Source organism: Tachysurus vachellii, chromosome 20, assembly GCF_030014155.1.
Source record: "Tachysurus vachellii isolate PV-2020 chromosome 20, HZAU_Pvac_v1, whole genome shotgun sequence".
Lineage (NCBI taxonomy): Eukaryota > Metazoa > Chordata > Actinopteri > Siluriformes > Bagridae > Tachysurus > Tachysurus vachellii.
In genome coordinates this window covers 18750978-18763667 of record NC_083479.1, presented here as the reverse complement: position 1 = coordinate 18763667, position 12690 = coordinate 18750978, and the positions used below count along the sequence as shown (strand labels likewise).

Below are 12690 nucleotides of genomic sequence, written 5' to 3'. Positions count from 1 at the left end.
TGGTGTTTTAATCTAATTACTGAACAGATGAGAATTATTTATCTGGTGCACCGAGGCAGTCGAACCCAAACCCAGTCTAGATTACAATGCTATCAGATCTCTCTGAGATCCCAGTGATCCTGAGCCCACCTGCTCTCCGGACCTGCCCGATCCATCCTGATGCCCTACTTCTGGTTGGTGTTCTCCTCACCTGTAATCCACTCACTGCTGCTGAGGATGGCTCCACATGGACAGCCTGGAGATACTGGAGGTTACTGTGGATGGTACCACTTAGAAACCATGAAGTTGGCTTTAGATTGAAGTTGATACAATCCACGTTGCTCTCGTCTCCATCATTGAAGTTTTGAGAAATTTAACAGTTTTTTAAAATTAAAAAAAAAACTGATGTTACTGTGATTTATGATGCTGATGATCATACAGTTGTGTTCAAAATTATTCAACCCCCAATGCTGTAAATGGTTTTAGGGAATTTAGTGTACATTTGTAATTGTATTCAGAATGAAATCCTACAAGGACTTCTTAAAGAACCATATGCAACTAAAATGACATCAATTAGTTTTGTAATACAGTAGTAAATGTTTCTTTTGTGAATTCTTCATTGACATAATTATTCAACCCCTTAAAGACTACCACTCTGAAGAACAGAGGTTCAATGAAGTGTTTTCAATCAGGTATTGAAAACACCTGTGGATATCAGGGAGCAGCAATAAAGCCTAATAAGCACCAATTAGGCAGCTTTAAAATGACTGTGATACTCAGCTCCTTCTAGACATTTACTGGTGTGGTTACAAACATGGTGAGGTCAAGAGAATGGTCCAGGAAGACAAGAGAACAGGTGATTACTCTTCACAGGAAGGGCAATGGCTATAAGAAGATTGCAAAGATGTTAAACATACCAAGAGACACCATAGGAAGCATCATTCGCAAATTCAAGGCAAAGGGCACTGTTGAAACGCTACCTGGTCGTGGCAGAAAGAAGATGCTGACTTCGACTGCTGTGCGCTACCTGAAGCGTAGAGTGGAGAAAAGTCCCCGTGTGACTGCTGAGGAACTGAGAAAAGATTTGTCAGATGTGGGTACTGAAGTTTCTGCTCAGACAATACGGCGCACCCTGCGTAATGAAGGCCTCCATGCCAGAACTCCCAGGCGCACCCCCTTGCTGTCCCCAAAGAATAAGAAGAGTCGACTGCAGTATGCCAAAAGTCATGTGGACAAACCACAGAAGTTTTGGGATAGTGTTCTGTGGACTGATGAAACAAAATTAGAACTGTTTGGGCCCATGGATCAACGCTATGTTTGGAGGAGGAAGAACAAGAAAAGAACACCTTGCCTACTGTGAAGCATGGCGGGGGGTCAATCATGCTTTGGGGCTGTTTTGCTTCTGCAGGTACTGGGAAGCTTCAGCGTGTGCAAGGTACCATGAATTCTCTTCAGTACCAGAAGATATTGGATGACAATGTGATGCAGTCCGTCACAAACCTGAGGCTTGGAAGACGTTGGACCTTTCAACAGGACAATGATCCCAAGCATACCTCCAAGTCCACTAGAGCATGGTTGCAGATTAAAGGCTGGAACATTTTGAAGTGGCCATCGCAGTCACCAGACTTAAATCCGATTGAGAACCTCTGGTGGGACTTAAAGAAAGCAGTTGCATAAAACACACATGATCCTGAGCAAACACAAGACTATACATAAACTGTACACACACTGTACAGACACCACGAACACACCACAAACACACATCATAATCAATATGTTCAGACAGTCTTACATGTCAGTTGTGTTTTTTGTTCATTGTGTCTGTGGTGTTTGTATTAATCACTTGTGCTGATCTCCTCCACTGTGTCATGTATTGCTGCGTTCTGCAGTATAATCTGGATTACACAATCAGATTAGAAAAATCAAAAGCCTGCAATCAAAATAAGATGGAGAACCTTTGCAAAAGTGTGTGTTATCAAATCCCAGGTACTACCTGATTGTGTTGTAGCATCAATAAAGTGTTTAATAATACTCTGGAATTTACTGTGTCCATAAAACCGGCACAGAGTCAATGTCAGCCATGTGTGAGTGTGTGTGTGTGTGTGTGTGTGTGTGTGTGTGTGTGTGTCACAGTATGTGTATGTGTGTTTCAAGTAAAATATTGAGATTCTCACTAAAATCAGTGGTCAGTCAAGTGTTGAATAAAACACTTGTGTAATCCATGAGTAATTCCTATGGTGTAAGAGGAACAAAAACATATACACAGTGTGGATAAAAGTTTGTGCACCCCAACCGCCTGAACATCCTGTTCCAGATGCAGTTGCTCTTTTCGTCTCTGAAGGCTTTCCAATAGATCTTAAACTGTGGCTGTGGGGATTTGTGTTCATTCAGCTACAGGAGCATTATTGAGATCAGATACTCATTACGGTTAAGTCAGTTTGCTCTCAAGTCTCTATCACTGAAGTTTTGATAACTTCATACCAGGAACAAATAAGAACCTGGAATACAGGAGAGGAGAACCTGGAATACAGGAGAGGAGAACCTGGAATACAGGAGAGGAGAACCTGGAATACAGGAGAGGAGAACCTGGAATACAGGAGAGTAGGACCTGGAATACAGGAGAGGAGAACCTGGAATACAGGAGAGGAGAACCTGGAATACAGGAGAGGAGGACCTGGAATACAGGAGAGGAGGACCTGGAATACAGGAGAGGAGAACCTGGAATACAGGAGAGGAGAACCTGGAATACAGGAGAGGAGAACCTCTAATACAGATTCTCCCCCTCTGGTTGAGTCAGGGCTCTGTGCACTACACTAGAAATCTTTCTCTCCAAGTCTTTGTGAAGCTCCGGTACTTTGTGCACAGCTACATTGTCATGCAGGAACAGGTTTGTGTGCCTCTCAGTTCCAGTGATAGGAAAGTATAAAGGCACAGCACTTCCAGATTTGTGGCAACATTTTGGAGAAGAAGCACATTTGAGGGCAATGGACATGGGGTGGACATACTTTTGCACATGTAGCGTGTGTAGAGCATCATGTAAGGATTATTTAATATAAATTATTAACAGCTCATTATTAGTTCTATATAAGTTTATAGCAAGTGCGCAGTCCCACGTCACATTACAAGGAATAATGATATTGGTGTTACAACATGATTCAAACTTATCAAGGACGTCTTTATGGCACATGATTAGAGTTTCATTATTACAGCATACAAATGTACAAAGAATTCTAAATAACTCTATAATGATTTATAATTATAGGCCTTGTAGAACATCTGACTGAACAGTTCAGAGAAACCAGTCCATCTCCTGAAACAAGGCTCTGGTGTCTGTACAAGCTGAACAATTACTACACAAGCTAAACCAGACTGTTACTGGTTAACAATATTAGCATTATACCATCTGGAATGGGATATTATTTGCTACCTATTTATGTTAATGAGTAAAGGGTGGAGAACATTAAATAACAACTAATTAACAAAATACTGCAGCGATGAGAAAAACGTTATAAAAAAATGTTCATAAACTTTAGTTCAGCATTCAACACAATCGTCCCTAAGCACCTGATTGAGAAGCTGAGCCTGCTGGGACTGAACACTTCCTTCTGCAACTGGTTCCTGGACTTCCTGACTTGGAGACCTCGGTCAATCTGGATCGGGAACAGCATCTCCAGCACCACCACACTGAGCACTGGAGTCCCTCAGGGTTGTGTGATCAGCTCACTGCTGTTCACTCTGCTGAATCATGACTATGTAGCAATGTACAGATCAAACCATAGCATCAAGTTTGCTGATGACACGACTGTGGAGTAAAGCCCATCTCAATTCCCCCATCCTGACTACATTGTACAGAGGGACCATTGAGATCATCCTGAGCAGCTGCACCACTGTCTGTTTTGGGAATTACACCATCTCGGATCGCTAGACCTTGCAGCGGATAGTGAGGACAGCTGAGAATATCATTGGAGTCTCTCTTTCCTCTATCACAGACATTTACATCACACGTGGCATCCGCAAAGCCAACAGCATTGTGGATGACCTCACACACACTCTTCAACCTCCTGCCATCTGGGCCAAGATCTGGGCTACAGCTGAATGGGAGCATCAGTCGTCTACCTGTTCCTAGTTTGATGCTTTCTCTGCAGAATTCCGCAAGGTTTTTGACTCCACTCTACCTGAAATGAATGCCACCCGAGGCCTGTTTGAGTCATTCCAGGGGACCGTTGGCTGAGTATGTCGTGGACTTTCGCACGACAGTAGGTGGAACCCCACAGCAATCTAAGAAGCCTTCTACCGAGGCCTAACTCCACAGGTGAAGGATGAACTCGCCGCACATGATCTTCCCTACAAGCTTGACGACCCGATTTGTCTGGCTACCCGGATTGATCGCCGAATCCATGAACGACAAAAGGAGGGACACCCAGCCCGCTCCTGGCTTCCCAGAACCCCGTACTGTATGTCAAGCTTTGATCAGCACCTCTGGTCGATCACGTGCACCTCCATTCCCCCAACCCATGGAGCCAGTTCGTCACCACCTGTCCTCGGCCGAGAAGGAGAGACGGCGAGCCAACGATCTCTGTCTGTACTATGGCGAGGCAGGGCACTTCACCACCTCCTGTCCAGCTAAAGGCTGGGCTTCCCATTGAAGGACGAGCCAGCGGCGAGCCTCCGGTGCTCAGACTCCCCTAAGCCACTTCTCAAGGCCCAATTTCATATTAAGGACCAGGACGCGTTTAATTGTTAGTCGTCGTCTTGATTGGAAAACTTCTAGAAAATCCTGACCAATCAGAATCAAGAATTTACAACCTGTGTACAAAAGAATGAACTCCTTTTACCAGTACACTGGCTTTCCATTCTGCATACTTTCTAAAAACATTTTCAATCAGTTTAAAGAAATAAATTATTTAATCACCACAAGCCTAATATAAAATGAACGAGAACTCTTGGATTTTAATTTGAGAACTATATTTTTCCCTCTGTTGGGATTTTAATGTTTGAAGATAAATTTTTGACTTTTAGGGAGCAGAAATGGGTTTGCTATCACTGTTCACTTAAAAAATACAAAGATTTGTGTTGAAAACTGTGCAATTATTAACAGAAAACTAAACTATATTGGTTAAAAAAAAATGCATTTGCAAGAGAATTCATATATACCGCTGCTGTGTTCTGGAATCTGATTGGTCAGACGCTGATTCATTTTCTATGTCAGCAGCTCTGACTGTAGTTCAGCTAATTCTAATACTAATGTTTCTATAGCAACAGCCTAATAATAAACGTTTTATCTCTTTTTACCAGCACTTTTATGATATTTTCTGTGAATATATTGCCCCTAGTATGCTAGATAAAAACAGAAATATTGATGAAGTCCTGAGTGTCTACTATCAGATGAGCTTCATATTAACACCACCGTGGAGTGAGACATGAGAAAGACATTTAATATTGAACATGGACACAACCAAATAGGAAAAAAAAAACACCTTTAATTTGAGGACACCTCATAGGTGAACACTGTGTGTCAGAGTGCACAGTGAGAGATATCAGGTCTTACACAACCGTGCTGATCCGTATCACTCAACATGACCCTGAAGTTTATCTGTTCTTTAGTTCACGCTTATAAAATTCAGCTTCCTGGCAACGGATTATAAAAACATGGGGTTATCATTAGTAACCAATAGAAGGGTGAAGACGTCACGTTGGGTTTTCGAGGGATTTCTGGTGGAAAACTTCAGCACAGTATGATGGCACATCCATTTAACTCCAGTACGACTGACTAGATCAATAATTCGAACTCTTTTGACTGTGGTTTTATACTGAACAAAATAAAATTGGATGAAACTTTATGTATGATCTCCAACTCTAGGCATGTCGTAACCCAGGACGAATCGAACCAGTTTCTCGGTTTCTAACCCCGTGAACCCACGTTTGGATCACACCATTGCATTGTGAATTTATCTAACATCAGATGTTTTGTGGTGCATCAGCTGTTCCTCTACTGCATCAAACCCCAAATTAAAAATGTTAATAATCAAACAAGTCCACCTGTAGTGATGAAGTGTAGTGACAGTGTAGTCAGTCAGCCAGGACAGTGTTGTGTTTTGTGTGTGTGTTTATTATGCACTAAAGCCACAAACATTTTAGATCAAACTGGGACTCGGAAATCATCCGGTAGCAGAAACCAGACATCAGAGATACTGAACTGTGTAGATGGAAAGAGAAAAAAGAGAAAATAATAAACTACTTCACAGACAGGGGGAGACAAAGACACAGGGGAGAGAGAGTGAGTGAGCAAGTGAGTGAGACAGAGAGAAAGTTAGATAGATAGATAGATAGATAGATAGATAGATAGATAGATAGATAGATAGATATAGATAGAAAGAACTGTTACTATGGAAACGTTGATAGATAGATAGATAGATAGATAGATAGATAGATAGATAGATAGATAGATAGATAGATAGATAGATAGATAGAGAGGAGAGAGAGCCATGCTAACCTTCTGGGATTCTATAATGAAGCAACACAAATTCACCTCCAGTTCCTGTGGTAATGTCTTTAATGATGTTCTGTCTCTCTGTCTTACACACACACACACACACACACACACACACACACACACACACAAGCAGTAACAGATGATGTGATCAAACAACTTGGCTTGACTGCACAGAGCCACAAACAGTACACACACACACATACACACAATCTCATAATTCAGTGTTAATGAAGAAGCTCTAGAGAGAGCGAGTCCTTGATAGAGAACACACTGACACTCAGAGAGCAGGGTGCTAATCACCAGTGAGTGAAGAGGAGAGACGCGGGGGACGTCATGAGCGAACTTTCCATCCAAACGTTTTGCAAATGTTAAGCCAATTTCCAAAAAGTCACTAATATTCTCATCATCTAATCTTCTGTTAAACCAAAAACATTTCTGAATGGTGTATATACATCCAACTGAGTCAGAATTTACCTCAGCTTTGCTAGCTTGTTATCTTGAATACTGATTGTATACAACTGGCTAGCTTGCTAGCAAACATAGCTTTGAGGTTCGTTAACTTGCTAACAAACTTGACTTCGACTTTACACCATCGTTATCCACAGTTAGTCACAATTAGTCACAATTCATAGCTAAGCTAATCTTAGCTGGCTTGTTATCAAACCTAGATTCTAGTTCAAAGTACAAGTTCACAGATATGCCCATGCAAGCAAACCTGTGCAAGCTACTGGAATAATTTGCAGTTTATCGTTATTCAGTGCTAGCTTGCTTGATAGCCAGCTGGGATATTTGTTTAAATTACACAATTAATAGTTAGTCTATTCTTCGCTAGCTGTGTAGCAATATACTGATCGCATTTGCACAATTTATAGTTATTCAGTGCTAGCTTGCTTCTGCTAGCAAACTTGGTAAAACAGGTAGTTAACTTGGTGCTAGTTTGCATGGTAGCAGACTTTCAGAACTGGCTTTTTATATTCCTAGCAAATTAGGCTTTGGTTTATTTCACACCATTACTATTTAACTCAACACAAGCTAGTTTGCTAGCAAAACTGATTACTGCTAAATGTTACAGATTTATTAGCAATTAACATGGAAACCAATGCTAGCAAAATAGTAAGTGACCTAACATTTGTTAACAAAACTAGCTTCAATACCAATCCCATGCTAATTTCATGCTAGACATCCTTCTAGTCAGGTTGGCAATTCATTTAAACTACAAAAGTTTAGTTTAGTGTTAGTTAACCCAGTGCTAGTTATTTTGGCTCCTGGCTTTAATTACACGATAACAGTATTATTAACATGAACTAATTTGTTAGCAGATTTGGTTGGTTGTAAATGTCAAATGCTGTTGGAGAGGAAAGCTATCTATCGCTGTCATAATTACGAACAAGCTAATTAGGCCCTTATATGTGTTTAAAGCTAGCGAGTCAGTATCAAAATAGTGCAACATTTTTGGCTGTTGCCTGATGAGGATTGTAGAATTGGTGTTTGCTAATGCTAGCTCACATTATGATAGCTAGTGTGTTGTGTTAAAATTATGGGAGAGAAGATCATGTTAACCTGTGGAAAATATAGGATGTTAGATTAGACCTGAATATTGTTTAAAAATCAATCATCAGAAGCTAACAGCTATCTAACATCAGCTAATTTATTCAGAATTAGCTCAGATTGACATTAAAATGCCCTTCTGTGTCAAATAGTAAAAGCTTAACATTTTTTAGCATGCTAGCTGTAACATTAGCTTATAAGTTTAGCTTAACACCTTTGCTACATAACTAACATTAACCAAAATAACAACTTAGATCAGGTTTGATAACGTTAGCAGTGTTAGCTAGTGTAGTTACAGCTAACACAGAGCTAACGTTAGCTAACAGGTAAAACAGATAATGATAACATGAGGAAAAGTTAGCCAGCAGGAAGAGTGAAAGCTAGCTACTGCCGCGCACGTCATCTTAGTGTTATGATAGTTTTATAAATATTCTGTACCCGCTATGCTAATCGCTTTAAGACGCGAGTACCGAAACATGTAGAATTAATAAGATACGCTCATTTACATAATATTTGCATACATTTGCATAAAACAAATGGATGGAAATGACACTACAGAAATAGAAGAGAAACAACAGGTGAAGACATTTATTAAGAGGAAATTCGACGTCGACTACAGCTAGCTAGAGCTCTAACACAGAGAGGAACGGCTCAGTTGTTAGCCTCCCCTCCTTCACTGTCCTGCTGGTCGCTGGTCCACAGGGTCAGGTTGTCCCTGAGCAGCTGCATGATGAGCGTGGAGTCCTTGTACGAGTCCTCGTTCAGATTGTCCAGGTGTCCGATGGCCTCATCAAACGCCTCCTTGGCCAACTGGCATGCCTGCTCAGGCGCGTTCTGGATCTCATAGTAGAAGACAGAGAAGTTGAGGGCCAGGCCGAGGCGGATGGGGTGCGTTGGTGCCATGTTTTTGGCAATGTCGAACGCCTCTTTGTAGGCGGCCTCGGAGGCGGCGACGGCAGAAGCGCGCTTCTCTCCGGTGCCCACCTCAGCCAGGTAGCGTTGATAGTCACCCTTCATCTTCAGGTAGAAGACTTTGCTCTCCAGTTGGCTCTCATCACAGCTCTTGATGAGGTAGCTGTCGAGCAGTGACAGGACATCCTGGCACACTCCCTCCAGCTCCTTCTCAATGGTTTCACGGTAGGCGCGAACAAGCTCCAGCTTCTTCTCGCCACCGTCCTGTGCTGCCGTCTTCTGTTCGATGCTGGAGGTGACGCGCCATGACGAGCGTCGAGCGCCCACCACGTTCTTATACGCCACTGACAGCAGGTTGCGGTCCTCGTTTGACAGCGGCTCATTCAACTCCGTCACCTGAGGGGAGGAAGCAAAGGCTGAATTTGAGACATTGCTTCTACGTAAACCCCCTGAAAACATTTCAGCACTCATGTTTAAGTTTCTTGTCGAAATCTAAACATTTGTTTATGTCTGTATCTAACCACTGGTTTATTGTCTGATGCACAACACGGAAGAAGAATGTATAACCGTGGCATTAACATGTCTTCTCTTTAAACATGGACTGAGAGATTATAAAGGACATAAAAAAAAGAGATAGGAGTCATATCAGGTGAGTGTATGTAGCTAAAACAGCTAGCTTGCATTCTTAAAAAAATGCTAGTATGAATTTGACCAACATGTAAATCAAACAACCGATTTTTACATGAATATTTGAACTTAGTTAGCTACCGATAATTCACAGTAGAAATGTTGAACAAGCCACACCCACATGCAACAATCTCTACACAAGACAAAATCCAAAAGTCGCTTGCTAGTGTGAATGTAGGGTCAAGTCGCACCCCTATCTCTCTATCTATTGCTCTGACGTTACCTTAAAACCTTAGAGCCCTGTACCTCAAACCTTTTCAGATCTCTCAATGGCTTGCATATGGGTTGCCACATTTTTTTTTTTTTTTTAATAAATTCACACTCGTCTGGGAAAACCTTTATATATTTACGCATCCTATAATTTCATATTACATTAAATTACACTGAAGTAAATGAAAGAAGCAAATATTTTGTGAGATTTCTAATGCAATATCAATTTTGTTCACACGGTAAAATAATTACTACTCCGCTATTCCTTTCAGGATGAAGATCTATGTTCCTGCAGAGTTTCTGTGTTGTGTTTATCATCATGAGATACTTCATAAAATGTAAATCTGCTTATTTCAGACAAATCATCTTTAACAACCAGCACAGTCTTGTTAATCTGCTTAGTCAAGCAGGGTTCAGGAAAGGTTCCTTTTCGGTTCAACTACAGCACAAAACAGCACAAAATATACTATAAGATCATTAACCATCAAGGAAAATATTAAATTGGTTAAAAATGTAAAAAAAATTTTATTTATATGAAAGCCTATATTATAATTCTGATTTAACGATCACCCCGACCTTGCGTCCAATGTCAAGGGAGAGACTGCACGCTTGGTGCATCAGGATGAAGGGTGATATCCAAGGGGGAAAGAAAGAAATATGAGGAATATTTATATTTTTTAAAAAAAAACAGAAGAAAATAAAAAAAAAGAGAGGTCTCATGCTGTCAGAAAAATTCAGTATATTTTATCATAGGATTTTAAGACAGACCTAAACATTGCATCATTTGTGGATATGAGCATCCTTTTATGCACGGATGAAAATGATTTATTTATTTATTTTTTACCATGCTGCAGATGATGGACAGATGCTCACACATCTCATCATCTCACAACAGCAAACAAACTTTATTATTACCAAACAAAGCATAAAAAAAAAAAAAAACATTTAGATTTAATAATTTATTGTTATTGTCACAATTCAACTGCAGTAACGTGTAACGGTGAAGTGTAAAACGATACAAAACATTATATTTGTAAAAGCAGAAGAGAAAAAGAATGAATATATATTATTTATCATCTTATTATGACACACAACCATCACAAAGAGATGCTCCAGCGACGACAAAAGGCGAGGTTGCCAGATCGAACAAATATCTTTCAATTATTTTAAACTTGTTACACTGCGTATATATAGCTATAATGACGTGTTGTTAGAATTCTAGCGTGAAGCATTAACTTGTCTTATAAAAGTGTAAGTTTCGCGCATGTGATTTAAATCTAATTAGACGTGTACACTAGACGAATCTGGCAACCCGCGGTAAGGTAAAGCAACAGCAGCAGCAGCTTACTGTGTTGCTGCATTGCATTGTGTGATGCTGTTAGATTCGATGCATAAATAATAACAATCACAAGCATTGAAATGTGTCTTCTGCAATGCTAGTGAGTATATTGTTAAAACTTAGATACAGAGGGATTGTTGTCACTCACCAGCTTCATGGCGGCGGCCATGTCATCGTAACGTTCCGCCTGTTCGGCCAGCCGAGCCCTCTGGATGAGCTGCTCCCTGTCTGCCATCTCTCAACACTTCTTTTATTAACACTGGTCAACTAAAGCCTCGCTTATTTGTCCCTCCCAAGCCGTGTTTTCTGTCCTCTTCTCCTGTCTTTCTCTCTGCTGCAGCGTCCTGCTGTCAATCCTGCTTGGGGAAAAGGGGCGGAGCCTGAGCTCGGGCTATTTCATGGGTGACGTCACGTTCTAAAAATAGCCAAGATCGAGGTGCAGGACTGCGCATGCGCAGTGCTACTGTCGTTGCAGTGTTCATAGTAAAATGATGCTACTCTGATAGGCGTGCGTGTGTGTGTGTGTGTGTTTAAATCACATACTTACACTATAGGCCAAAAGTATGTGCACCCCTGACGATCATACCCATATATGTCGCTTCCCTAAACTGCAATAGTACAGGATGTCCTTATGTGCCGTAGCGTTACAATCTCTTCACTGGAAGTAATCAGACCCAACACTGTTCCATCATGACTATGTTCCTGTGCACAAAGCCCCTGAGCTCCATGAAGACATGACATGTTAACGTCGGAGTGGAAGAACTCGAGTATCCTGCACCAACCGAGCCCCGACTCTGACTCAACCCCACTGAACACCTTTAGGATGAACGGGAACACCGACTGAACTCCAGACCCGTCATTATCATCTTAATATTATTTATTATTCAAATTATTTTTTATTCTAGTCAGGTGCCTATCACAGAAAGACTGAGAGCATGGTGAGAGAATTTACCCCATATTACCCCATAAGGGAGGGTGAGAATGTGGCGCACACACTTTCGTTCATTCATGTTTTTGCCAGGAGGAAGAAAACCGGAGAACCCTGAGGAAATTCACGTGAACATTTGGAAAATGTGCAAAACTCCAAATAGACCGTAACCCAAGCTCAGGAACCAGGAATCCGGAGCAGTGAAGTTTCAATGACGAAATATTATTTAGTATTTATGTGTATTTGAGATGATAAAATGCAAATGGGGAAAAATGTGGAAAGGTGGAACTATTGCTTATGTTACACATTAATTTTAATCTAAAACCTGTTCACAGTATGATTGCAGCAACAGAGCGGTTATATCATATTCTCATGATTGTCATCGCCAAAAAAAAACTGAATATAATTACAATTTCTCTAATTCCATCTGTGTGTATTTTCCACAAAAGGTTCATTTTCAGTGAGCCAATAAAAAACCAATGAAAAGTCATTAGATTCCAGTTGACGCTTACAGGAATAAATGTAATAATGCTGGGTTGTGAGTTCTATCATGGAAAGAAAATTGAGCTACTTTATTAATCCCCAAGGGGAAAT

General features: G+C 40.8%; 1 protein-coding gene across 1 annotated transcript; it reads right to left on the bottom strand.

Annotated features, from left to right (window-relative positions):
- Positions 1-8581: 8581 nt before the first annotated feature.
- ywhah (tyrosine 3-monooxygenase/tryptophan 5-monooxygenase activation protein, eta polypeptide) lies at positions 8582-11597 on the bottom strand. Its single transcript, XM_060895698.1, has 2 exons — positions 11317-11597; positions 8582-9328 (listed from the first exon to the last, which is right to left on the bottom strand). Exons 1-2 carry the CDS (start codon positions 11401-11403, stop codon positions 8672-8674), a joined length of 744 nt encoding a protein of 247 aa, XP_060751681.1. The 5' UTR covers positions 11404-11597; the 3' UTR covers positions 8582-8671.
- Positions 11598-12690: the final 1093 nt, after the last annotated feature.

Bases quoted from the DNA above. Each gene is read 5' to 3' on its own strand.
- ywhah (XM_060895698.1), bottom strand. From the start codon at position 11,403: ATGGCAGACAGGGAGCAGCTCATCCAGAGGGCTCGGCTGGCCGAACAG. The intron at 9,329-11,316 runs GTGAGTGACAAC...TCCTCCCCTCAG, and splicing joins TGGCCGCCGCCATGAAGCTG to GTGACGGAGTTGAATGAGCC.